The 27535-nt window shown below is 40.4% G+C and overlaps 1 protein-coding gene across 10 annotated transcripts in view; it reads left to right on the top strand.

Moving 5' to 3' along the window:
- Nucleotides 1-27535, top strand: part of LRRC8C (leucine rich repeat containing 8 VRAC subunit C) — a 124092-nt gene that overhangs the window by 25155 nt on the left and 71402 nt on the right. For all 10 annotated transcript variants that reach the window (XR_012379379.1, XR_003208405.2, XR_012379377.1 and 7 more), the window contains exon 2: nucleotides 18978-19119. Coding sequence is in view for 2 of the 10 variants with exons in the window: in XM_025872152.2 (XP_025727937.1) it covers nucleotides 18982-19119 (138 nt within the window). In the remaining 8 variants the exon portion in view is untranslated. The remainder of the gene's footprint in view (nucleotides 1-18977; nucleotides 19120-27535) is intronic.

Below are 27535 nucleotides of genomic sequence, written 5' to 3'. Positions count from 1 at the left end.
TTCCCGTTTCTTATGGAACTGAGCTTATAACTCGGGAGACAGACACAAGTAAACAAGTGAGTACATATGTAGTACATCTGACAAAGATAATGCTGTTGAGAAAAGTCACTTAGAATGAAAAAGGGAATGCTGGGCTGGTGTGCTACTGGCCACAGCAAGTTAGTATTAATATTTTGAATAGGGTGACCAGAAGGGCGCCTGGGTGGCTCAGTCGGTTAAGCAGCTGACTCTTGATTTCAGCTCGGGTCATGATCTTAGGGTTGTGGCATCAAGCCTCACGTGGGACTCTGTGCTCAGCAGGAGTCTGCTTGAGATTCCCTCTCGGTCTGCCCGTCCCCCCACTTGCGCTCACTTGCGTGCTCTGTCTCTCAAATAAATAAATCTTAAAAAAACAAATAGGGTGACCAGAGAAGGCGTCTGATAATATGACATTTGCACAGGAACCTAAGGAAGTGAGAGTGACTCAGTCCCACATCTGTTAGGAAAATGCTCCTTGCTACAGGAAGTCCTTAGGTGGTTTTCTTCTTGCTATGCACTTCCTAAGTGACTTCATCCTGCCCCATGGCTTTACCCACTTCCTGTAGGGTGATGACTCCCACATTTGTCTCTCCTCCCCAGATCTTCCTAGCTCCAGCCTAGTGTAAACAGCTGTGAATGGAGCCCCTGATAGGTGGCTCAGATTTAACAGGCCTCTAGCCAAGCTTATTGCCCCTTCCCCAAGCCAGTTCTTGCTGCAGCTTCTCTCTCCCCTTAGCAAATGGCAATCCCATCCTTTCTCTTCTGCAAGTCAAAAATCTTGGTGTCATCTCCCTCTCTGAAACCCCACATCTCATCCATCAGGTTGATCAGGATTACTTATATTGGGGAAAACTGGAAAAGGTGGAAACTTGGGGAGTTGGGACAAAGCAAATGAATAAAGCAGAAAGCAGAGCAGTAATAGAAGTATCTGCAGGGTACTATTTGATGGTATGAAGAAAATCGAGGCTAAGGGAATGTGAGCTCTGGAACTCAGTTGATGTGAAACCACATCATAAGCCAGATGAGTCCCTACAAGAGCTACAACTTCGGAGTGGTCCTCTGTATTTGGATACGTCTTAACATCAAAAATTAGCGGGCACAACTAAGGCTGTAGCTCCAGGGATTGGAAAGAAATTTTAGGTACCCATGAGAATATTCACATGAGGTTCCCCTGAAGTATTTTTTTTAAGTTTATTTATTTATTTGAGAGAGAGCTGGGGAGAGGAGATGGGGAAGGGGAGAGGGAGGGAGAGTCTTAAGCAGACTCCACACTGAGCATGGAGCCCGACACCGGGCTCGATCTCATGACCCTGAGATCACGGCCCTGAGCACAAACCAAGAGTTGGACTTGTAACCCATTGCGCCACCCAGGCACCCCCACCTGAAGCATTTTCTATTCCCTGCCTCTGGAAACTTTGTGGACCTGGATGGGGAAGCCAGAAATGCAGAGACATAATTTTAAAAAGATAGTGAACATTTGAACCATTTTGTAGAAAAACCAATCCTCTTTGTGGGCATCTCTGTAATAAAGCAAAAACTTTGCTAGAGCATCAGGGAAGGGAAATTCTGATAATTTTCTAGAGGCAAGAGATGGTTAATAGTTAAGTGTGTTGGCCAGATTAATTTGAAAAAGAACAATGAAAAGGAAGTAAGTAGTCGCTGTCCTTCTGTTTTAATTTGGTATACATTTCCCAGTATTCAAGTTTTCAGTACAGAAGGTTCTTGCTGTTTTGCTGCTCTGAGTTCCTGGAAATCACATGGAGATTCCCCCAAAAAGAGATTGGAACAGTATAAAATTTGAGTATGGCATTCTCCAACCAAGGGTTTAGTGTCAAATGAAAAATAGGTATAACCAAATAACCAAAAGTATAACATTAAGGACTCTCTGTGTCTCTGGTAAAATTCTGTTTTTTCTAGCTACATGTGATAGAATAGTAAGTCTCATACCAGTTACTCCTCTACAGAGAGAAACTGAGCCCTTTATAACCTTGAAGATCTTACCCCAAACTGGCTTTCTTTCTCAGTGCCAGATTTTAGACTAGAATGAGCAAATTGTAAATATGATTGCCCTGAATTCAGTCCTCAGATAGCTAACTCCTCAAATAGGTGTTGTTGCCCATGGATGACAAGGCTGAATTCTCCGTAAAGGAAGTTGTTAGAGACTGAAATAATTTCTCTAATCAAGGAGAATGAGCTTGGGCATTGGAATGTGACAGACCCGAGTGGGAAGTTTTTCTATGCTAGTCACAGCCTTTGAAACTTTGGAGAAATTATTTAATCGCTCTTTGCACACTTCCTCTTCTGTAGAGCAAAGATAATACTACCTCGTGGGTTTAATGTGGAAGCCCCACAGATAACATGTTTCATGTCTGGCAAGTAGTAGACACAATAATATTAAATGTTCATTATTATTATGCTTTTCCTTTTCCCTCTAACAAAAATGATTCAAAGTTTGCTTCTTCTGTTTGTATAAAGAGTTATGTTTTAGTGCGATATCCCAAGTTAGAACCAAAGGCTCCAAACACCAAGGAATTCTTATTCCTAACAGTAAACTCCGTATCACACTTACCAAATCTGATCATTAGCTTTACCAATAGTATTAGTAGCTGTCGTATATTGAGTGCTATAGGACTGCCGTTAGTGTTTGCTACAGTGATCTCTTAACACACTTCTCCTGGTAGTCCTGTGAAGGAAGATTCTATGCTTTTCTCCATTTTAAAGAAGAAGAACAGATTAAGTAAGACCTGCTCCTTGTCACCCAGGTCACAAGTGGCAGAACCAAGATCCACACTCAGGCACTTTGGCTTGCTTGAGTGCTATGCCCCCCGTCACTGTAATTCTAGAGTAACACTTTAAAACTCTGGTACTACATTAAAATGACTGTCTATTCTTGCCTTCATTACTAAGGACATATCACCTCCCAAGAACTAGAGATTGGGCATGGAAAATGTAACCTATTCCTTAGGTTTGTTTCTTTGTCTTTTCCTATAAGAAAACCAGAGCTCTAGAATGTGTGGCGGTACCATGCCATTTGGGGAAAAATGAGTGGGCTGGAAATACATAAAGCTGAACTTCTAAAGTCATTTAAGATCACACATTACTGAAGAAAGTCTCATTTGATCCCTGTAGACTCTTTGCCTTCCCCCTGTTTAATTCTGGGAGTTAAAGAAAAGAAAGGTACAGAATGTTTATTAGATAAGCTTAGTCCTTATTACTATGGTTCTACTCCCTTGGATATTCTCTTTCTTTAATCTGTTTACATGTTTTTTTGCCTGTTGCCATGGTAAAGCTCATTCCACGAGTGAGAGACCTCAGTGCTGAAGGAGGTTTTCTTAATGTTAAATCTTGCATTTTTACTTCCACATTTTATCTTGGTGTTACTAGGGCAACCCAAATAATTTCATTTTCTCTTTGAAGTTGATGCATTTAAAGCTGTTTTACCCTCATGCTGACTCATTCATGTTCTTACTTCTTTTCTAGTTTAATTCCCACAGCTACTTTCTTTACACAGATGTTTTCTGCTTTTCTGTAGTCACAATGGCTGAGGTACTGTTGGTATAGTAGTTAAGTATGTGGGGGAATTAAAATCCTACTGAGGATTAGAAAAGAGCCATGGACCTTCTCACCAGAGGAAAAAATAAAGGCCAGTTTAAGAAATAATGGATGAATATACAATGGGGACAAGACAGTCTCTTCAATAAATGGTGTTGAGCAAACTGGACAGCTACCTGCAAAAGAATGAAACTGGACCACTACCTTATACCACACACAAAAGTAAACTCAAAATGAATTAAAGACTTGAACATAAGACCTAAGACCATTAAACTCCTAGAAGAAACATAGGGGATAAGCTCCCTGACATCAGTCTTGGCAATGATTTTTTGGATTTGACACCAGAAGCAAAGGCAACAAAAGCAAAAGTAAACAAGTGGAGACCACATCAAACCATAAAGCTTCTATACAGGAAAGGAAAATGAAAAGGCAACCTATGGAATAGGGGAAAATACTTGCAAACCATATATATGATAAGGGGTTAATATCCAAAATATGTGAAGAACTCCTATAATTCAATAGGAAAAAAAGTAGTTCTATTAAAAGTAGGCAGATGATCTGAATAGTTCTTTTTCCAAAGAAAACATACAAATGGGCAACAAGTATATGAAAAGGTGCTCAACATCACTAATCATCAGGGAAATGCAAACCAAAACCACAATGAGATATCAGCTCTTGTTATCAACCACTTACTTGTTAGAATAGTTATTATCAAAACAACAAGAAATAACAAGCATTGGGAGGAGGTAGAGAAAAGGGAACCCTTGTGCACTATTGGTAGAAATGTAAATTGGTGTAGGCACTATGGAAAACAGTATGAGGTTCCTGAAAAAATTTAAAAATAGAACTACCATACAATCTAACAGTTCCACCTTCTGGGTATTTATCTGAAGGAAACAAAAAACACTAACTCAGAAAGGTACCTACACCCGCATGCGCATCGCAGCATTATTTGCAATAGCCAAGACATGGAAACAACCTAAGCGTCTATGGATGGATCAGGGGATAAAGCAAATGTGGTGTGTATAGACATACAATGGAATATTTTTCAGCCACAAAAAGGAGGAAATTCTGCCATTTATGAAAGTGCATGCACCTTGAGGGCATTATGCTACGTGAAATAAGTAAGACTGAGAAAGACAAATACTGTGTGATCTCACTTAAAATGTGGAATCTAAAAAAAATAAAACAAAATTTGTAGATACAGAGAAGAAATGGCTGGTTACCAGAGGCAGGGGTAGGCAAAATGGGGGAAGGGGGTCAAAAAGAATGAACTTTCAGTTACAAAATAATTAAGTGTTGGGATGTAATGTACAGTGTGGCAACTATAGTTAACAGTACCATATTGTATATTTGAAACTTGCTAAAAGACTCCATCTTAAAAGTCCTCATCACAAGAAAAAAGTTGTAACTATGTGTGGTTGGTGGATATTAACTAAACTGATTTGGGTAATCATTTCACAATATATACACATATATCAAATCATATTATATACCTGAAACTAATACAGTGTTATATGTCAATTATATCTTGATTAAAAAGAGACATGATGAGGTGCCTGGGTGGCTCAGTCAGTTGAGTGGCTCTTGATTTCGGTTCAGGTTATGATCTCAGGGTCCTGGGATCAAGCCCTGCATCAAGGCTCCCCACTCAGCAGGGAATCTGCTTGTCTCCCTCTCCCTCTGCCCCTCCCCCTGCTCACACACACACATGCTCTCTCTAAAATAATAAATCTTAAAAAAAGACATAAAACTATGGAACAAATATTATTTCTTATTATCCAAATTTATTTGGGTCTTGGGTTTTGAATAGCAAGTTGCAAGAGTTTGTATAGCAAAGGATTCACCAAAAAATCTGTCCCACTCTATTCTAAGTTCAGATTGTGAAAGTTAAGACACCTGTTCAGTTCTGTTTTCATTTTTACTTCATCCCAGGGCAATCTCCTGTTTGGTTTTATATCTCTGTCCTTCTCTGGCAAGTCTCTTGGCAAACTACCTGGAGGAGTGAAATGGCTAGTTGGCACGCATCTTTCCCAATGCTGGTCTGGCTCACAAACTTTTTGAGTTTGAATTCACGCAAAAAACTAAGGAGCAAAGAGAAAAGATGACACATTTTTGAGTTTCCTTGTTTAACAGATCTGTTGCCCACATATTTGACTATAGCTTATTTATCTTTTATCCCCAGTTCTTGACACGTAGTAGTTGGATAACAAATGTTGAAAGAGGGAGGAAAGGAGGAAGGATGGAGGGAAGGGGGAAGAAAGAAAAGGAAAGAAGGGTTTTTTTTTTTTAAGAGAAAGAAGAAAAGGAGAAAATTTAAAAAAATAAACCAAAGGAGACTGTCCTCTGGCCAAAGACTGAATTTCCTATGTGTAACTCAGAAGTCAGCTCCAAAGGAGGAATTCTAGATGAATTTTGAGCTAGGTGGCTACACTGCAGGTTGGCACGTGTTTGGACAGATGCAGGGGAGAAGAGCAGCCGTTGGCCCTCATAGTTGCCACCTGTGCTCAGTCCCAGGAAATTACTGAGCAGCCCCCTCACTGGTCATGACTCGTCTACTGAGACTCGAGAACAATGTTCACTATTTGTGGTGAGCATTTTGTGAATTCAGTACCAAACATGGCCTACCCACCCAGGACTTTGGAGCATCTTTAGACAACTAACAAGAGAGTGAAGGCGTTGTGTGGAGGACGATTCAGGAGATCCAGGAGAAGTTGGTTCGTATGTTTTAGAAGGCATTTTCAGCAGCAAAGTACAAGGTGAAGCTGATAAGGTCTACATGCTTCTACAAAAAGGTTGCTTTGTGTAAATTTTTAGAAAATTAGAAAGACTCTTGGTGAGTCTTAATGCCTTTGGCATTTCAGTCTAAGAACGTGTAACTTGTTGCCCTCTTTGTCTCGCAATCTGGACCAGCTTGGGCTGCCCTGTGTCTCCAGAGATAGAAAATATCAGATCTAACCTCATTCAATGTACACAGAAACCAAACAGTTATGACGAGTGATGGAGGGCTAAACGGATACATCTTAAAGGGGGAACAAAGAGCCATCATATTACAGACCTTTCATTATGCCTGGAATGTTCTCCTGATCCTGGCTTCCAACTTTACCTAGATAACTATTCCTATCTGTACTTCATATTTCCATGCAGACATCACTTCTTAAACCCACAGTGTCTCAGGTATCTCAGTATATATCAGTGTCCTAGACTTCCACTTCATCATACCTATCACAACTGTGATTCAATTGTCATGATTTATTATCTGTCTCTCCACCATAATGTAAGGTTCATACGGACAAGGGTTATGTCTGGCTTACTCACTAGTATATCCACATTGGTGAGCTCAGTACCTTGCAGTTTAAAGCTACTCTAGGACTTGTAAAAGAATGAATAAGGGGCTCCTAGGTGGCTCAGTGGGTTAAGTGCCCAACTCTTGATTTTGGCTCAGGTCATGATCTTGGGGTCCTGGGATCCAGCCCTGCTTTGGGCTCCATGCTTAGCAGGGAGTCTGCTTGAGATTTTCTCTCTCTTCCTCTGCCCCCCCCTCGAATAAATGAGTCTTAAAAACAAAACAAAACAAAAAACGAATGAATAAAGGTGCCAGGCATTGTGGTAAGTGCTAGGGATACAAAGCTCTTAAAGACACTGCATCTATCCTTGAGAAACTGTGCTCCTGAAGTAGGTATCTCCAAGGATAATCTATCCTTCTCTCAGCTTCCAGAGGGGAAAGACCAAGGGTGAATCATGACGGCAGGGCTTTCTCCACCTCATTTTCCCAAATCCTACTTCTTTCCCACAAGAATCCCAACATGGACACTGTTTGTATCTGAGGACATGGAGTAGAAATGAATCACCCTATCTTTCCACCAATTTGTTTCTTTGTTGAGTGGATATTTATTTTGGCTTTACCAAAACAATTTAAATTTATGTCTATAGAGACATTTTTTTGGTCCCTAAAACATTAGTCTATTAAGCTTTTAACATGGGCCATCTGAAAATAGGATCAAACATTACAGAACAGATAAAAACAAACAAATCCCCACAGTTGTTGTTCCATAAACCTTGATTTTCCCTTGGACCTGAGCCACCCAAAAGATCATCCATGCATTCCTAAATTCCCATTTTATTTCAGAACTTCCAGAGTCTCTCAGCTTTGAAATGTTTGACTTTAAAAAGGTAGGTTTTTTTTCTTGTTTCTTCCTTACTTTTTCCAACTAAATCTAAGGTTTTAGATACATTCCTGTGACCTTTCTACACAATTTTTCATTTTTCAGTATTTGTGATTAATACATAAAACCTCCCAATTTAGGATGCCTGGGTGGCTGGGTCAGTTAAGCGTCTGCCTTTGGCTCAGGTCATGATCCCGGGGTCCTGGGATCGAGCCCCGCATCAGGCTCCCTGCTCAGCAGGAAGCCTGCTTCTCCCTCTCCCTCTGCCTGCCACTCCCCCTGCTTATGCTCTCTCTCTCTGACAGATAAATAAAATCTTTAAAAAAAAAAATCCCAATTTAACAACTACTGAACTGGTTGTGCTCCTTTCAAGTTTCCCTAGTCCACCTTTTCATCCTACTGATGAAGTTGCTGACCAAAACAACTTTAGAGAACCAGATGGCACCATGCAAGTCAATAGATTGCGGGGCTTCAGTATCTTGTTTTCTAGGTCTTTCAACCATTTTTAAAAATATATTTAGCAGGGCCCTCAATGTCTTTGAGACAGTTTTCTCAGGAAGGGACTCCACTGGCCCCAAGCCATCTTTCTTACTAATAATAGCAACTGCAAGTAAACAATTTCAAAATACTATACAGTTTGTCTATAAAGGTGGTACTGCTTTGGGTCTTATTCCATGTTAGCTAATGAGTTCTATTTTTTTTCCTCTTTTTTCTTTTTGCTGACAAAAGTGTTCAAATGAATAAGCCTGAGATCTCACACTTACTGGTCTTGTAGCTTTGTTTTTAATAATTCATTTATTCAGTGAATATATGTTGAGCACCTGTTACATGCCAAAGACTGCTAGATGATAGGAATAGAATGGAGAGCAACATTCATCCAAGAACCACACAAATGAGTGGAAAATGGGGTCTGCGACAGAGGCCACCTAGGGAGTCCAGGGTGCTGCAGAGCCTGCGTGCTGGGTTTGACCCAGTCGGGGAGATCAGGGGTGGCTTGCCTGAGCACACGGCGCCAAAGCCAAGATCTGCAGGTTGCATAGGAATCTGCAAAGCAAAGGGGAATTGAAAGAACATTTATTTCAGTTATAGGATTAACACCACAACTCCCTGCTACTATTGCCTGAATCACCCTCGTAGTGACTTTAAGAGCCACACAGATCACTTGACCTTTGCAATCATGTAATGTAGGTCACCTCCTTTCACTATTTCTTTTGGGGGTGGGGATAGCTTTTTTGTTTTTTGTGCTTTTTAACTAAAGAATCTATTATCTTCAGAAACAGATGTACGTTAATTAGTTGATTCATACCTCCCAAGCTTTTCTTTCATTTAGATTTTTGGCATATTCGAGGTCTGACAGGCAAGTAGCCTTTGACCATATTCTCCTAGAACCTTCATATAAAAAAACTTCTTTCCCTCCCTCAGCTTCTAGAATGCAAGCCTCTAGGAGTATCGAGTATCATTGTGTTAGATTTCATTTAGCTTTGCTGTGAGAAAATAAGAGTTGGAAGAGGGAACTCATATAATACCTAACTTGGAAAAGATGGACCATTAAATCAATATGTTAAAGTTAGAGCCAAACCCAACAAATATTCTTCCTGTAGGCAAAGAGCCTTGCATTAAATATTTATGTGGAATGAACAAAAACCTAATATTCTAATTTTTAGGTGCATCCACATCCATTTTAATATTCTGCCAATAAAAGTATGGTAGTTGTTAATTTTCTCACATAGAGTCATATCTTCCTGGGGGCTGGAGGACCTGGACTTCCTTCATCAGGGATTTTATTGAGCACATCCAACAGGAAAGACAAACCAGGAGCTGACTTCCTGAAAACAACCTTTTTGAAAAGCCCCAAAATTAACTTAGCAGTTAATTTTTTTTTTTTTTGCTATTCTCAAACCTTCTCTTAAAAGGGAAATTGTAATTGGTAGATCCCTGTAAAGAATTTAATAAAAAGGGCAATCAAAAGGTTATACTATAAATCCATTAGTCTTCCAATCTCTCACTTTAAACACCAATCTCTTGTTTCCAAAGCAGTGTTACTTCGTTTCCAAGGTGTTATATTTAACATAGGTAGAAATTTTTTAATTTTACCACATAAAAAAAAAAGCTTAGTGGGAAAGTTCTTGATAATAAGTTGCTTTAGCTGCCTGTCACACTTTTGGTTGACTGTTTTTCTAAGTATCAGTCTATCTATGTTTGTGAAAAGTATTTGTAACACATGCCAAACTGCCTAATGGAACAGACGAGGCAAACTTCCCCCGTAGAATCATTAGGAATTCAACTTAAACTATGGAGCATGTTATACCCCGGCGCTAACAATATGAAATGAAAGGTGACCTCTGGCTTTCAGGCCACTCAACTCCAAAAAGTAAAAAACTAAGAGCATTCAGTGTTGATGTTCTGAAGGACAGGGTCTTCCTGTCTTCCCCGCCATCCTCTGCTGGCTGTCCTTCGGTCAGAAAGGAAGCAGGCTTCCAGGGAGACTGACCGCCTGGCCAGCACCTGTTTTGTCTGCATTTTCTGGCCTGCTCCGTATGTTCACGGTGCATCTGCTGCTTAGGACTGTTGTGCTTTCCTTGCTCAGACGGGTAAAACGGGACTGGAGGTAAATGTTTCTTTTTGTCCATGAAAGGAAGAGATAGTCTTCAAAGCAGTCATTACAGATTTACTCAATTGAATCCTAGACTTAGTTTCTGGAAGTCAAGACTGATAAGATGAACTGAAATCTTGTCTCAATCACATTTAAATGATATCAAGAGTTGGAAGGGAAACACACAATCTTTTCAAGGGTTTAGAATCCTGTTAGAGAGGGGGTGGAGGTTTATGTATACACTGTGTCTCCTGCAAGACTGTTCCTGCTTTAAAGGAGAGGGAAACAACCTGAAACAAAGAGGTGACCATGAAGACCAGTGGGATGCCGAGAGCCGAAGCCGTATTTCTCGGAGAGACTGTCTGTAAATTCACAATGACAGAGATGAGGAAGGCAGGGAGTAACATTTGATGATAATCCTTTATGATCACTTTTTAAGACTATCAGATCACAATGCAGCCTCATTTTAGAAAAGATTTCTGAATTCACATTTACTTGAAGTGTACACTGTAAGCATTAAATAGTTATTGGTGTCATATGATGAAGCTGAAGCTCTTTGACGAAAATTCCAAAGAAAGCAAAGCCTTTTTTTAAGATCTCACCGAGATTTAGAAGTGCACTATTCCAAACCATTATTATCATAAACAAGACTATTACGTGTGGATCTGCTTTCTGTCTCTTGTTTCTTAATAGAGCAATGTTCTGATAAGGGAGTCACAAAATTTGGCCATTGGGTACACGCTCGACCTAAGAAGTCATTATTGATCGACACATCTTCTTTAGCACTAGTGACAGAACATTGTGCATTAAAATTTCAATGATCCTTAACTTTGAAATCATAAATTATTCCTGACTCTTTTCTTCTTCTCAAACACTCTTCAGTAGTGCATGTTCTTTGAATAATCATTATTTACAATGTGAAGCTATATGGTAATAGTCACTCTTTTATTTATTGCAGTGTCATACTTTTAACAGAGGATAATAATGGAAGAAAGAGCTTGGCCCTTACTACACAATGCACAACTGGGTGTGTGTATCTGTGTGTGAGTATGTGTGTATATGGAGGCCTAGTTTGATTTAACAAATGGGAATTGAGGTCCATTCTAAGGCATTGTGTTTTCTAGAAGACACAGAGATAAACAAGATATAAACCCTGTCTTCAGTAGAGTAAAAATAACCTCTTTAAAGGCATCATTGGCACAGGAAACACTAATCCCGTCACATTTACAAAGCAGACCAATTATAATTGATGCTTTCATAGGAATTTCTTTAATACGGGGGTGAGGACAGGTACCTTGTCTTCTGTTTCGTTCAATTCCATTCCCCTAGCACCTAGCACAGTACCTGACATATCTTACGCTCCCATTATTCTATAGCAAGTGCATGAGTAAATAAAGGTAATCCATGCTTGTGAGAAAAAAAATTCAGCTGGTGATCATCATATGTAACAAACTTTTAGTGGATTCAAAAGCTTCTGACTACGATAAAGATAACTGTGGAAACCGTCATGCAAAGCAAAGTCCTTGAGATGTAGGACCTGAAGTAGAATGATTAAAGGGATTTTTCTTTAAGTATGTGAAAGGTATAATGAGGAAGAGGTATATCTTTTTTTAAGAACGTGATTTGCTAGGTAGGAGTAATTTTTGCTTCCCACCTCCACTACCACTCTTAGGAAAAACAAGTTAAGCTCAATTTGAATATTTTCCAAATAATGTGATTGGGCCATTAATTTGACATGGCATCATGGAAATATGCAAGGAGATAATAACACAGAAGTATCCCTTGGGTTGCAAGTTTCACTTGCCTCTTCCCATTCTGTCTGAGTCAAATTCTTGCTTTATGGGACTGTAAGGCCAGTAGAGCTCAAAAGTCATTTAAATATATGTATTAATAATAGCTTTTTAAAATTTCATGCCATCAAATAGGAATATGAAAAGAGAAATTGAATACAGGACAAATTCTACTTAAACAGTTTGTTTCTTAGGATATTCAAAATTCTTTACTTTTGAATCAGCATGATGTAGTATTAACTAAGAGCTATAAGGGATAAGATTTGGTTAGAGGTTTTGGCTTACCATTGGCTGTGTTCCTTGGGCAAGTCACCTAAGCTCTCGGCTCAAGTTTTTCACTCGTAAAAGGAGAGTTATTGACGAGATCATCTCTGAAGGTGCCATTCAGGTTCTAAAATTTTATGACTTGTTTATGATTTTCTTTTAATTGAATATATTTCTGTAGAACCATGGAGTTGATCTTCTTTGGTGGAGTTTTCTAGAGATATTTTGTCACGTGTACCACAACTACAGAGTAAAACACAATCTAGAGTCATGTTTTCCCAAGAGAGAAAGGTATCATTTTAGGAACTGGAAAATTTGGCATTTTCTCCTGTTTTTTATTTCTATCATTGTACTGCCAGAAGAAAAGCAGTTTGTTTTACTTTTATAATTGATGTTTTGAGCATATCCTGATGACTTTATTAGGATTTATGGGGCCTTTGGGTACAGCTGGGAAGAACCCCTAAATAAATCATGGTATTTCTGCGTTCTTCCTCACTTGCACCCCTTCTCCACACTAGCCTCAGGACACCAGCTGATGTCCTGGCCCTGCACCATGGGATCTTCCTCCCATGACATTACTCAGAGACATACTTTGCCTTTATAATGATTATTTCTAAAGCTAAAGGCAATTGCACCCCCCCACCCCGTCCTTCATTAAAATTATGCATTTTCAACTAATTTATTCAGCAAACAATGAGTGCCCACTATATGTCAAGCATTATTTTCTGGATAGTTGGGATACATCAATGTACAAAATAGAACTGAAAAGTACCTGCCTTCTTGAAATTTACATTCTTGTAGGAGACGGACAAAAAATTAAGGAACACAACCTATTTTGGCAGATTGGATGTGGGATGTAAGAGACAAAGAACAATCAGGGATGACTCCAAGTTTTTGAACCTAAGCAACTGGAAAGATGGAGTTCCATCGACTGAGATAGGAAAGTTGCAAGAGACACAGGGCTTTGCTGGAGTTAGGAGGAGGTAGGAATAAGAGAATAGAACTGGAGTGGATTTGGGACATACTGCATTTAATGTGTCTGGTGCATATCCACATGGAGATGTCAAGTAGACAGTTGGGTCCATGACTCTGGATTCAGATATGAATTTGTGTTCCTTATGGATGCTCTTTAAAGCACTGTGCCTAGATGCAATCACCAGACAAAGAAAGACTTTGGGAAGAGAAGAGGACTAAAGACTGAGCACTGAGCACTCCAAAGTCAGAGGTCAGGTCAAAGAGGAGGAACCAGCAAAGGAGTTAAAGAAGGAACAGCCAGGGAAAGAGGAGGAGAACCTAAAGGCTGTGGCTTCCTGAAAGTGAAATAAAGAATGGTCAAATTATGCCTGTGCTGCTGATATGCTGATAGAGCAAATAGGTGAGGGCTGAGAATTGGCCATTTGATTTAGTAACATCGATGAACAATGTATGTGGATTTCTTTTCTGTAGAATTCATATTTCATGTGCTTAAATTCATTTTTATAATGGGCCACTTACCACATTACGATTACAACACCTGTTATCGTTTGGAATTGGCTCTTGTTCCCTTGAATGGTGTATGGATGTACTGTCTAAAGGTGATGCCACTTTCCAGCTTCCAGAAAAATGTAGAACAAAGCAAATGCTGGCCGTACCTGCCCGATAGGCATTGGAGAACTGTGTTAGCAATCAGGTTTGAATAGAAGTAGAGTACGTTTCACGTTCTTAAAGGTAAAGATTAATAGAGCAGAATTTGCTCTGTGTAATTAATTCTGGAGAAGACGATATTAAGATTCTCTTGAGAGGGAAGAAGACGGATTGTTCAGGGAGAGCCAAATAAGTGAAAGAAATAAGAAACTCTGGGTTTGCAACTAACTTTACCAATATTCTTTACCAAAGGATTATATGGTACGATCTTTTGGAGAAGTAAATTTTGTAGAGCCATTAAAATGACTTTTGGAAATAAGTATTTTAATAAAGAAATGCACATGGATTTCTGCAAAAGGACACAGAGGCAGATATATAACGTAATGTAAAAATTATGTAATTTTAATTAGGATACCAGAATCTCATGGTTGAATTGAAATGCCATATTTCCAAAGACATTATTTAATTAGATAAACTAAACTCTTACATATTAAGTTGGAAATTCAAGTTGGAAGAAATATAGAGATAATCATTTACATATCTAAAATAGAAAAAAAAATAGAAATAAAATTATGCTGATTGATCTTTAGGGGAAAAAACTTTAAACCCAAGCAGTTAATTTTCAGAAGTGACTCCTTCAACTTGAAACACTAACTCTTGAAATGGTAACAAGTCAATCAGAAGCTACAATAATAATGAAAGAGAGATCAAGTGTAGTCCCTGTTATGCATGTCTTTCATCAGAAGTGCTGAAATTTGTGAAAGAATACAAAAAAGAATTTTTTTTCAATCAACGAGCACAAGGTCCATCTGTCCTCTCTCTAGTTACGGGAGTTTTTTAATCAACTTCTTTATCCCTACCCTTTTTTTTTGCATCAAAAATAATTCCAAGGATTATTGCTGTGCTGGATATCACCTTTTAGCCTTATGATATGTTAAAATAATAAAGCCTGTGTGTGGGTATGTATTATACATCTATGTACATTCATATGTAGTATAATATGTGCACACATACATGGTAGGTACATAAACATGCCTATATACATACACTTACCCAAAAGAGGTGAAGTGTGTTCGGAGCTCAAACACTAAAAGGCTGTGTCATCTTGACCAGCTGTTTCTCTAACAACCCATCTTTTTTAAAAATTTTATTTAAATTCAATTAATTAACATATAGTATATTATTAGTTTCAGAGGTAGAGGTCAGTGATACATCAGTTGTATATAACACACAGTGCTCATTCCATCCATTGCCCTCCTTAGTGCCCATCACCCAGTCACCCCAACCCTCCATCCCCCTCCCCTCCAGCAAACCTCAATTTGTTTCCTCTGATTAATAAGAGTCTCTTATGGTTTGTCTCCCTCTCTGATTTCGCCTTGTTTTATTTTTCCCTCCTGTCCCCTATGCTTCTCTGTTTTGCTTCTTAAATTCCACATCTGATTGAAATCATATGATAATTGTCTTTTTCTGATGGACTTATTTCACTCAGCATAATACCCTCTAGTTCCATCCATGTCGTTGCAAATGGCGAGATTTCATTTTTTTAATGGCTGAGTAGTATTCTATTGTGTGTGTGTATATATATATATATATATATATATATATATATATATATATACCACATCTTCTTTATCCATTAATCTGTTGTTGGACATCTGGGCTCTTTCCATAGTTTGGCTGTTGTGGACATTGCTACTATAAACATTGGGGTGCAGGTGCCCCTTTGGATCACTACATCTGTATCTTTGGGGTAAATACCTGGTAGTGCCATTGCTGGGTCATAGGGTACCTCTATTTTCAACTGTTTGAGGAACCTCCATACTGTTTTCCAGAGTGGCCGCACCAGCTTGCATCCCCACCAACAGTGTAGGAGGGTTCCCCCTTCTCCGCATCCTCGCCAACATCTGTCATTTCCTGACTTGTTAATTTTAGCCTTTCTGATGGGTGTGAGGTGGTATCTCATTGTAGTTTTGATTTGGATTTCCCTGATGCTGAGTGATGTTGAGCATTTTTTCATGTGCTGTTGGTCAAGTGTATGTCTTCTTTCTAAGGACCCATCTTAATTAGGCTGTGCCAGTATTAGGAGGCAGTGCATAATACTTAAGTTCCTTAGTTCGTCTTTATTTTCCATATTAAGAGACTAGTGCCTGTGAAGGCAACTTGGCCAAGGACTCAGAGAACTTTGCTTAGTCTGAGTGCCCAGGGTTTGCTTTTTTAACAAGAGCTGCAGATAAAGAAAAGAACAGCGAGCCTCTACCTCAGTCCTTCTCAAAGTGTGGTTCATGGAACCCTGGTGGCCTAAACCTTTTTAGGGAGTCCACAAGGTCAAAACTATTTTTTAATGCTAAGATTTTTTTTTTTTGCCCTTTTCACTTATGATGCAAAAGTGATGGTGGGCACCTTAGCATGAAACAAGATAGAGGTTTCAGACTGTACTGTGGTGATTATATTCCTCACTGGCATACACTTACAACTTTAAAAATAATACCAGTTTCATTTCATGTCCTTATTGACCCAATAAAATTATTTTAATAACACAGCCCATGACTACATATTGTATTAATGCACTGTATGATGGAGAATACATAGAGCATTTCTGCTGCATTGCACAGTACAATGGTTGTCTCAAGGAAAAGTCCTTATTTGAGTTGAAAGTTGAATTAGCTACTTTATCGTATTACACCACTTTTATTTGAATAAAACAACTGATTTTTCAGACTTTAGTATGTGGAAGATATCTTCTCAAGGTGAATAAAGTGAGCCTAATGCTTCAAGAAAAGCTACTGATACTATTTGCTGCCAGAAATGATCTCTCTCTCTCTCTGTCAAATAAATAAATAAAATCTTTTTTAAAAAAATGCTCCTTGAGGTCCTTCTTACTACTAGAGCATGAAGGGGTCCTGAGATCAAAACACTTGAAAACCACTGCTCTACATGGTGCATTTTATTCCTCAAATTGTTCCTCACTTTAAAGAACAAGCCCAGTTCCCCCCAAGGGGTACAGGAACTTACCGTGAAGGAAACAACCAAGAAATCCATCCAAGAATATAGACCCGAGCGCAGGTGCCGCTCTGGTTAGCGCTGTCCCGGCAGTGGTCGGCCTCACCCCCGATCTAATGCGGAGGAGCACCCCTCCATGAATAAGCATCGGAAGGCTCTCACTCATTCAACAACAGTTGTTCAGGGTCTCCTCCTGTTTGCCGGGGACTGTGGTGAGTGATGGGAATATGAAAGAGAATAGGACAGGAGCATCTGAAGCAGAACTTGGGGGTGAAGAGGACCGAGAGCCTCTGTGACTGCCACTGGAGCCTTCGGGACTAGGAGATATTTGGGGCAGTAAGGTTGTAATGATTCATGGAGAGGCAAAGAGGTCACGAAGCGTCAGGACATCAAACTTTGAACTAGTCTGAAACGTCAGGGATGCTGGGAATCTGCGAAAGTTCTTTATTTAGGTTGTGTGGCTTGCTGGCAACCTATGTTTTGAGGACACATAGGCATGGCGTATAGGTTCTTCCTTCAAGAAGCCTGCAGGCCAGCGGAAGTAACAGAATGGAGTTAGGAAAGTTGCATTTTGTTAAAATGAGAAAATCATAAAAAAAAGAGGTCATATCAAATGCTACACAGATGTCAGGTAGATGGGTCATAGGTGATAGCAGCACCAGGCAGTTGAAATTTTCAACATCATCTTAAGGAACAAATCCAAAAAGAAGACGAATCACTGCTTAAGGAAGTCAGCTAAAGAAACAAGACAGAATGGATAACATGATAATAGTTTTCAAAGATAAACCACCTGTGATCTCAAAGAAGATGTTTTGCTTTGCTTTGCTTTGCTTTGGGCTGTTTATTGTACAGCCCTTAATTCAGTATTCAGGAAAGAAAGATCCATAACACAAACAAGGCTTGGGAGAATAAGCAGCCAAGGTAGCGTTGCCCTTGTTCTTTAATTAAGACGGAGTAACAAGGATGGATGCAGAGAACTAGATTATCGGATCCAAAGGTGGATAAGGGAGAGAAATGTTCTTTTTGTCTCACATAGGCTAGCTACCCTTATTCGTTGCCGTGAGGTAAGAAAAGAACATTCCTTCTCACAGTAGCAGGATGATGAACTTCAAGTCCCGGATCACAGTAAAGGCAGTGGGACTGAGCCATGAGGAAGTACAACGCAGGCTAGAAGCGGCTGTGTCCTCCTGCCCCTTCCCTCCAGAGTCTCAGGTGCATCCTCTTCATTTATCTTCTGTTATTTCGAGAGAGAGAGACATTTCCAAGGACAACTGATTTCTCAGAAGAGAAAATCAGGATGAATTTGAGGCCCACGCTGAAATATGAGGAATACAGAAAATAGAGAAAAGAAATCAAGTCAAAAGCACAGGGACAAAAAAAAAAAAAAAAATGGGAGGCAAGAAAAAAGGAAGTCCTTTCCAAAGCATCCCCTCCCCCTACGGTAACCACCACCGATGAGATCTTCTCTCTCATAAGACAAGGACCATGTGGCAAAGTCATCTGCCTTCCCAGGTAGCAAGCACTATTATTTTACAAAGAGAGATCAGTAAATAACACAAACCAATGCTGAGATTACATTTAAGAGAGTTTAAAGCAGCCACGCAGGGTGGTAAGATAAATAGTAGAAAGATTTCAAAGGTTAGGCTCTGTTCTCTCTGACACCTTCGTGTTTTGTTTAGGGGAAGGAAGAGTCCAGGAAATAATGCTCTGCCCTGACTGTGGTCTCTCTGGTCCACATGGAACCAAAGGGAATCCACTTATGGGATAATAGTCAATAAAGGACTTGCGTTTTCCATGTGGAAATGACTCTACTGGTGGTTTTATTCATTGGCTTCATAAGATACTCAGGTGCCATGACAACTCCTGGACGGATCCAGACTGTTTCTCACGGGTTGGAGCAGCATTTCGAATACTGTTAATGCGGTGTGTTGTGCCTGAAGATAAATTAACTCACAGCCTTTCCTTTCTCAGCAACATGATTCCGGTGACAGAATTCCGGCAGTTCTCTGAGCAGCAGCCTGCCTTCCGTGTGCTGAAACCGTGGTGGGATGTGTTTACCGACTACCTTTCGGTGGCTATGCTGATGATCGGCGTGTTCGGGTGTACTCTCCAGGTAGGTGCCTAGACTCAGGTCAGAACAGAAGCCGGAGCAAGACACTAAGCTATCGAGACCTTTAAAAAGAGCTGGCAGTGTGATTTTTAACTACGTACGTACTAGTTGCCCTTCTCTGCCTGTGTGTGGTGTTTGTAGTCATGGCAGGGAGCCCAAATCATGTATTTACTGAACTTTCCTAATAAGGTAAATATGGTACTTGGAAGACTTCACTGAGCCCAAACAACAGTTGCCTATGGTCAAGTAATACTTGATGCCACTAACATCAAGTTATCTTGTGTTTTGTTTAGGGGAAGAAAGAGTCCAGGAAATAACTGATAACACCTTACCTTTCAAAGTTGGGTTTATAGTAAAATATAGTAAAATATAGCATGTACAGCCACAGTGTCATTTCTATGGCCAAAATAGAACCTTTTTCTTTTCTTTACGTCTCATACTAACCCCTCATAGGATTTTCTGAAAGAACTGACATTTTGAGGTGACATTATTTTACCCCATTTTTTTAAGATTTTTTTTTATTTATTTATTTTAGAGAGAATGTGCGCATGCATGAGTGTGTGAGTGGGGGTAGGGGCAAAGGGAGAGAGAGAACCTTAAGCAGACTCAGCGCTGTGCACGGAGCCCAACACAGGGCTCAATCTCATGACCCTGAGATCATGACCTGAGCCAAAATCAAGTCAGATGCTTAACTGACTGAGCTACCCAGGCACCCCTCCCCAAGTTTATTTCTGAATTAAAGTGTAACCCAATCAAAATTTATTCTATGTAGATGCTATATATTCATATATTGAATCCAGATCCTTTTTGCATACCTGTTATGTGCCAGGCACTGTAGTTTGGAGATATATATATATATTATATTATATTATATTATATTATATTATATTATATATATATATATATAAAAGCAGTTCATTTCTCAGGTAAAACTAAATAAACCAGCAATAAGTGTTATACTATGATAGAGGCATCCATAAAACACTAGGGGAGTACAGAGGAGGAGCACTGGGCTTGGGGAAGAGAGAAAAGGGGATGGCTGTATTAAAACTTGGAGAACCAGGGAGCTTTGGTGGCTCAGTTGGTTAAGCGTCTGCCTTTAGCTCAGGTCATGATCCCAGAGTCCTGGGTTCGAGCCCCACATGGGGTTCCCTGCTCAGCAGGGAATCTGCTTCTCCTTTTCCCTCTGTGCTCTCTCTCACTCTTGCCCTCTCTCAAGTAAATGAATAAAATCTTTAAAAAAAAAAAACTTGGAAGGGCACCTGGGTGGCTCAGTTGCTTAAGCATCTGCCTTCGGCTCAGGTCATGATCCCAGGGTCCTGGGATGGAGCCCCGCGTCGGGTTCCCTGCTCAGCTGGGACCCTGCTTCTCACTCTGCTCCTGTCTCCTGCTCATGTTCTCTCTCTCTCTCTCAAATAAATAAATAAAATCTTTTTAAAAATAAAAATAAAGAGCTTCCTGGTTCTAGGTGGTAAAATGATGAGCAATTATGCTATGTTTCCTTAGGTGCTGTGATAGGGGGCAAACCAGGGTTTGAACTGTTCCAGTTCTTTTTTTCTTTTTTTAAGATTTTTATTCATTTACTTGAGAGAGTCATGATCTCAGGGTCATGAGATAGAGCCCTGCATAGGGCTCTGTGCTGGGCGTGGAGCCTGCTTAGGATTCTCTCTCTCCCTCTGCCCCTCCTCAACAACCCCCTCTCTCCCTCCCTTAAAAAAAAAAAAATGATTTCAATAATAGTTAACACACAGTGCTTCCTAAGTGTCAGGTACTCTTCTGAATACTTCACACATATTTTAACTCATTTCATCCTCATGGCAACTGTAAGATATAGGTACTATTATTATCCCCATTTCCAGTGAGATGACAAAGGTTCAAAGAGCTTAGGGAAACCTCCAAGGTGAGGTTGCTTGCTGAGACCCAGGCAATTTGACCCCAAATTCTCTCCTCTTAATCTCTAACCCCACGCTGCTCTTTATTTGTAGCCTGAAAACATTTTGCCCTTCCCCTACCCCTCAAAAAGGATGCCAGTGAAAAACTAGAGCTTGAAAGAGAGAAAGGACATACGTTCATTAGTAAATAAAACAATTGGTTGTTGAAGAACCTACGGTGTCCCAGGCACTGTCCTAGGTGCTAAGAATTATCAATGCAGGAGGAAAAAGTAAAAGGCAAATATCACCGCCTTATGGAGTTTAAATTCTGTGGGAAAGCCAAATAAGAAAAAAACCAGTTAGTGAATTATATATATTAGAAGGCAATAAGGACAATGGGAAAGAACGGAGAGCATACGGGGATGGTCTCAGCAGGTGATGTTAGGAGCTGCAGTTCTCCAATGGGAAGCCTTCCCTGGGAAGGTGACTTCTGATGAAGGCATGGAAGGAAGTGCAGGAGCAGGCCAGGCAGATGTCCAAGGAGGAGCCTCCCCGGCAGAGAGAAGAGCAAAAGCAAGAGACACATGGACAAAGTGTTCACAGATCCCTTCCCCTTCTCCAGGAGAATTTGACATTTGACTTTCTCAACTTTCTAGCTCTGTTTCCCGGGAGACCTGATAAAAGTAGAATGTTAGCTGTGTTACTAGGCAACATTGCTGATGGTAGAAATGACTGCTGTTTGGTCAACTGCATCAGGGCTGGCAGAATGACAGATGCCTGGGAGGAAGCCACACCACGGGACTTCTGTGATTATGGGGACACCTCTAAATGGGCATGTCCCTTGACGCACAGAAAGGGTATCTATTGAGTTACAACCGATATCAGTCCCTTTGGAGCATAAGGCTTTTAAGCCAGGGTAAAGGCAGACCCCACCTTCAGTGGATCTCTTATCCTTGTGCCTGAGATGATCTGGGAGGAGGGGCTCGCGGAACGACGAGGTCCTGGGCAGGGTATGGACCATACACAGTTATGAAGTTTCCTCCAAAGGTAGAAAGCCTGATGCTGCTTTGCTGGCAAGCTGTGACTTTATTCCTGGATCTTTCTAAGTGATTTCAGGTCAGATGAGTGTTAGGATAATCTTAGAGTCTGAGTGTTGAGATGAACCTAGAAAGACCGCCGGTGATGTTCCAGGCCTGAAGCAGGGGTGTCCGTGGCATGCTGGAGGAAGAGCCTCAAGGCTGGGGCGCTGAGGCAGAGTGAGGGAGGAGCAGGTAGAAGAATAAGGCCTGAGAGGCCACAGTGGTGGATCACGTAGGACCTTGTTGGCCCCTGTAAAGGTTTGGGCCTTGCTCTGAGCAAAGTGGGACATGTTTGGAGGTTCAAGCAGAAGGTTGTCAGTATCAGGTCTGTGTTTCAACAGGACCACTCCAGTTGTTAAGAACACAGTGTAAGAGGCAAGGGTGGAAGCAGAGGGATTATTTAGAAGGCCAGTGCCATAATCCAGGCAAGACATGAATCAGATGGCTTGCACCAGGATTGAAGCTGTGGTTCTGGATATATTTTGAAGGATAAGCACTAAGATTTGCTGAAAGATGGAATGTGATATATGAAGAAAAAGAAAGAAATCGTGACTGTAAGGTGTTCAGGCCTGAGCATCTGGGAAAAGTTTGTTTTTTGAGCATAACTAGATATCCAAGTAGACCTGTTAAGTCAGCAGTTGTATATAAGACTGAGGAGTTCAGGGTAGGTGAAGAAGGATGGTCGTCTTCACAGAGAAGGAGGTGATGGATTCAGGATCCAGGTGGCGGGATAACCCTTGATTTGGGGGAAGGGGCATCTTCCACCAGATCAGTAATGATGGCTATAGATGCATTTTGTCGGGGGAGGGGGGAGAGGCACAGAAAGATGAGAGTTTATGCCTTATGGCTTCTGTGAGGTAGACAGCAACACATCTGTGGGGAGCTGGTGAGGGTCAGGGAGGTGGCAGGATGTGGCAACAAGGAAGGCATGGAGTAAGGTCCTCAAGGAGAAGGGCAGATATTTAGAATGGCTGGTTTGGGAACTAGAGAGGGAGGTGACATGGACAGGAGAACCCCGTCTGTTTTACTATATTACCATGTCATGGCACCTGGCCCTGCCACAGGACCTGCTTATAGAGTGTGGGAATCATTTCTCTCATTTGTGTATCCCATGGCAGGATGAAACACAGAAAGGGGAAACCGCACCGAGTGTCTTATAAGAACTAGTAGTTTGGGACGCCTGGGTGGCTCAGCTGGTTAAGCATCTGCCTTCAGCTCAGGTCATGATCTCAAGGTCCTGGGATTGAGCTCCAAGTCAGGCTCCCTGCTCAGCGGGGAGTCTGCTTCTCCCTCTGCCCCTCCCCCTGCTCGTGCTCTCTTGTGCTCTCTCTCAAATAAATAAATAAAATCTTAAAAAAAAAAAAAAGAACTAGTAGTTCACTTGGAACAAAATGAAAACAAGAGCTTGAACCTATGAAAATGTCTATAATGAACATCATTTAAGAAGTGTGCCCACAGTGAGCTCAGAAGGGACAAGTGAATGAGTTCAAGTCAGTTCAAGCATGACTTGATCATTTCTTCCTGTGCCGTGGTCAGAGTCATCTTCCTGGAGCACAGCCCTGTCATGTCTCTCTGCTGTGCAGTGGCTCTTGGTGCTCCCCACGGAGCACCCCGCCCAGCGCCACTGCGGCTCATCAGAAAGTGACGTACCCCGGGCCTTTCACACACAGGCCTGTTTCATCCTTACAGCCTTTAAAAGAAAACAGACCTCAGTTAACTAGATCCATGGAGTGTGTCTGAGATGTCAAAGCTCTCAACAGTGTGAAATGCCTCAAAGGAAGATTACATCAGAATGTGAAGGCTTCCAGGCTCAGAATTCATAGGGAGTAGACCATTCGATTCAACAAACATCCCTAAGTACCCACAATATGTCAGGCATTGTGTGGGGTGCTAGACGCTGAAAGAGAAATACAGTACAGCCCAGCCTTCAGATTGCTAATAGTCTAAAGATCATAGAAATCCCTAAGTGGTGCCATTCAGTGCACCTCAATGGCAGTAGACTTCAAGAACATTAAATATGATGTCATTTCAGCTGCTGGAAGTTAGGGACTTGAGATGAAAATTGAGCTAAGTCTCAATGCATGATTTTATATATATATATGATTTATATATATGTGTGTGTGATATATATATATATGGTTTAGTATATATATATGGTTTTGTATATTTGTATTTGTATATTTTGTGTATATATATATATATATATATATATATATATATATTAAAGGAATGGAAGGAAAATAAACACAAACAGAAGACCTGATCATTTTACAAAGCCCTCATTGATGGGTACTCATGGCCTTTTAGGGGGCATCCTGCAGTGGGGTGGAACATTCCCACACAGCAGAAGAATTGTCTTATCCAGAATGCTGATAGCATTTCCACTGAGTAACCCTGATAAGGGAACCTGTCCTAGAATCTCTGTGTACTTTAGCTCTTTAGAAGAAAACTGTAGAGGTAGATTAGTCCCATTTTTCAGATGAGAATTTTCATCTGAAAGATTAGGTAACTTGTCCCAAAGCCAGAAGGGATGCAAAATATGTTCAGATCTGCTGTTGATTCTCCAGCCTGTACCTTTCACCCCTGTGCACACTGCTGTGGAATAATATGGAATCATGACAGTTGCACAGATCATAGGGCCAAATATTGGCTTGTGAAACAGGATCTTAAGTATAAAAACAAGTGCAAAATGGCTATAAGGGAAAATAGAAAGAATGAATATCCTGAATTACATCTTAGATTTTCTAAAAGATTAGTCACTATATACCTGCCATAAAAAAGAATAGCTTTCAACCTATAGTAAACATTAAAGAAACAAAAAATAAAATATGGTATAAATTACTTAAGAAAGTAAAAACATCCTGTATGTCCATATTACAAATAATGTTGAAAATAATGTTCCTTAGGGGAAGAATTTGAGCTCTTATTTTAGTTCTCATATAATCCTCTGAAATTGGCTTAATGACTGGTAATATCATAAACAAAAGGTTCTCTGTGAAACTGAAATTCCTTTCCCAATTCCAAGGCAATAGTTTAAATACTTAAATAATCATTAAAATCATATCATAAAATAGGTTTTTATGCCTTCGGTTTCCCTTTGTAAAATGGAAGTGTGATCATTCTTTCTGATCTTATTTACAAAACAAGTTATTCCTATGGTTCAAACACATGACAAAGCAAAATCTAAGGTAGGGTTTCAAGAGCACTCAGTGGTGATAAAACAGTAGTACGATAGCTTTTCAACTCTTTTCGAAATGGCTTCTTCCAATGGCAAGTAAAAGTTGATTGTTTATTCCTAAAATATTGTGTTCCGCGGCGCCTGGGTGGCTCAGTCAGTTGAGCGTCCGGCTCTTGGTTTTAGCTCAGATCTTTTTTCTTTTTTTTTTTAAGACTTTATTTATTTATTTGACAGAGAGAGACATAGCGAGAGAGGGAACACAAGCAGGGGGAGTGGGAGAGGGAGAAGCAGGCTTCCCGCCGAGCAGGGAGCCCGATGCGGGGCTTGATCCCAGGACCCTGAGATCATGACCTGAGCCGAAGGCAGACGCTTAACTACTGAGCCACCCAGGCGCCCCTAGCTCAGATCTTGATCTCAGTGTCGGTCATGGGATCCAGCCCCACTCAGCTCTGAGCTCAGCACGGAATCTGCTTGCGTTTCTCTTTCTTCCTTTCCCTCCCCGCCTCTCCCCTGTGCACGCATGTTCACGTGCTTTCTCTCTCTTCAAAATAAATAAATAAATAAAATCTTTTAAAAATATCTTGTGTTCACAGAGGTTTGACACTATGCATTTTGAAAATGCTGGAGAAAGGAGGAAGTTGTTACCTATGAATCCATTGTTATCGGTGTCCATTCCTTTTGGCCCTGATGAAAAAGGCTTACAGTCAACACTCGCGTCTTACTCTTCTGACAAATATTGGTCCATTTCCAAGCAAGTAGCTATTTTTGAGGCTGCCATCAATAAGAGCAGGTATAAAAAGCATTCCTTAGATGATATCAGTGCACATTTAGAAGCACATGTAAACTCATTGTAAACCAGGAGACTGTACATATCCCATTCCTGTACAGTCATACACCCTTAAGGACCAATCGTGTAAACACCCAACTTTGTGCCATAAACAACACTATTCAAAACTCAACACACTCAATAAAATGGAACAAATCCCGAAAGGTCAACACATTGCTTCCTGGAAAAATAAGATTGCTTTAGATCTCTGCTCCGTGACTCCAGGTTATCTTATTATGACCAAATCCAAAACAGCCCACAGGCAGGCTGTTACCAAATATAGAGTTAGTAGTTAGAAACCAGAAACAGGAACTGGAAGAAACAAGCCCCCTGGAAGTCCAAGGGGACTGCTTTGTGACTGTTACACAAGAAAGACATTTCCTGCTTTCTGAATTAGGAAAGCAAAGAAAGCCAAGAGAATTATTTCAATGACTTGAAAGCACCTACCAAAAAATCCTTGGGGACTTAACCCTATCCCCAGGTGTAGTCTGGCCAGCAGGGTCACCCTGGAGAGGAGTTTGGGACACTTGAGCTTGTTGGTCAGAGTCAATCCCCACCTTGATTTTTGGTGCAATTTACTAAGGTAAATTCTGCTTCTCTGAAATAGAGCCGTCAGTGTCAACTCCACAGCAAATGGCCTGCGGGTGAAAAGACTCACAGGCAGTTCACTGGAAAGTAGAGGTGATAAAAATGATGGACTCCAGGATGATTCCAGAGGAGTTCATTTTGATAACGTGCCCTGAATTCCGGCTTCTGTCTCCTTCCCCCACCCTCGGTCCCATCCTATCTGGATTTCTAGCAGATCTTTGTCTTTTGTCAAATTTGAATTTAGAGATGGAGACTCAGAAATTCTTACTTAGATTAGCCTATTGTTTTAGGTGAAACTCAGAATTCTGATTGAAAGAGCAGATGGCCCTAATGGGTAGACTGAAAATGAAGCCCTCATCTATGATCTGTTTTATAAAGTTTCTGTGTACCTCATGTCACCATTCTACTTGGGGTCTTTGAGGAATGTAAAACAAATCATTTGATGGAGAAAATAATTTTAAAGAGCAACCTTTCCCATCTCTGTAGGATGGTGGTGGATGCTGTAAGGGAAACACTATTTCAAAGTCCCTGTTGCATCTAAGTAACTAAAATATGCCTTAGTTAGGACTTCCTTGTTATGGTGGTTTATTCAAACTGATACTTTTGATCTTCCCTAGAACTTTACTCTTGTCATCTATCACCTTGACAATTTAATGTGCAGTGAATTCCTGGCCACGAATATAATATATGAGTGCCTTTCACCTCATCCTCTGGGGTTTAACATGGGCATAAATCTAAATGCTTTTCTTAGATAATCTAGAGCCATGCAATGCCAGTTAGTGAATGAGGAACATTTCTTTTTATCTCACTATTATGGATTGTTATGATCATGTTACCTATTGATTGTTTAATACTGTATCTTTTCCCTCAAATAACA

Source organism: Callorhinus ursinus, unplaced genomic scaffold (assembly GCF_003265705.2).
Source record: "Callorhinus ursinus isolate GAN/ISIS: 27379988/994484 unplaced genomic scaffold, GSC_fseal_2.0 scaffold9, whole genome shotgun sequence".
NCBI classification, from domain to species: Eukaryota; Metazoa; Chordata; class Mammalia; order Carnivora; family Otariidae; genus Callorhinus; species Callorhinus ursinus.
Note: the sequence above shows the minus strand (reverse complement) of the source record. Positions and strands in the feature narration are given on the sequence as shown.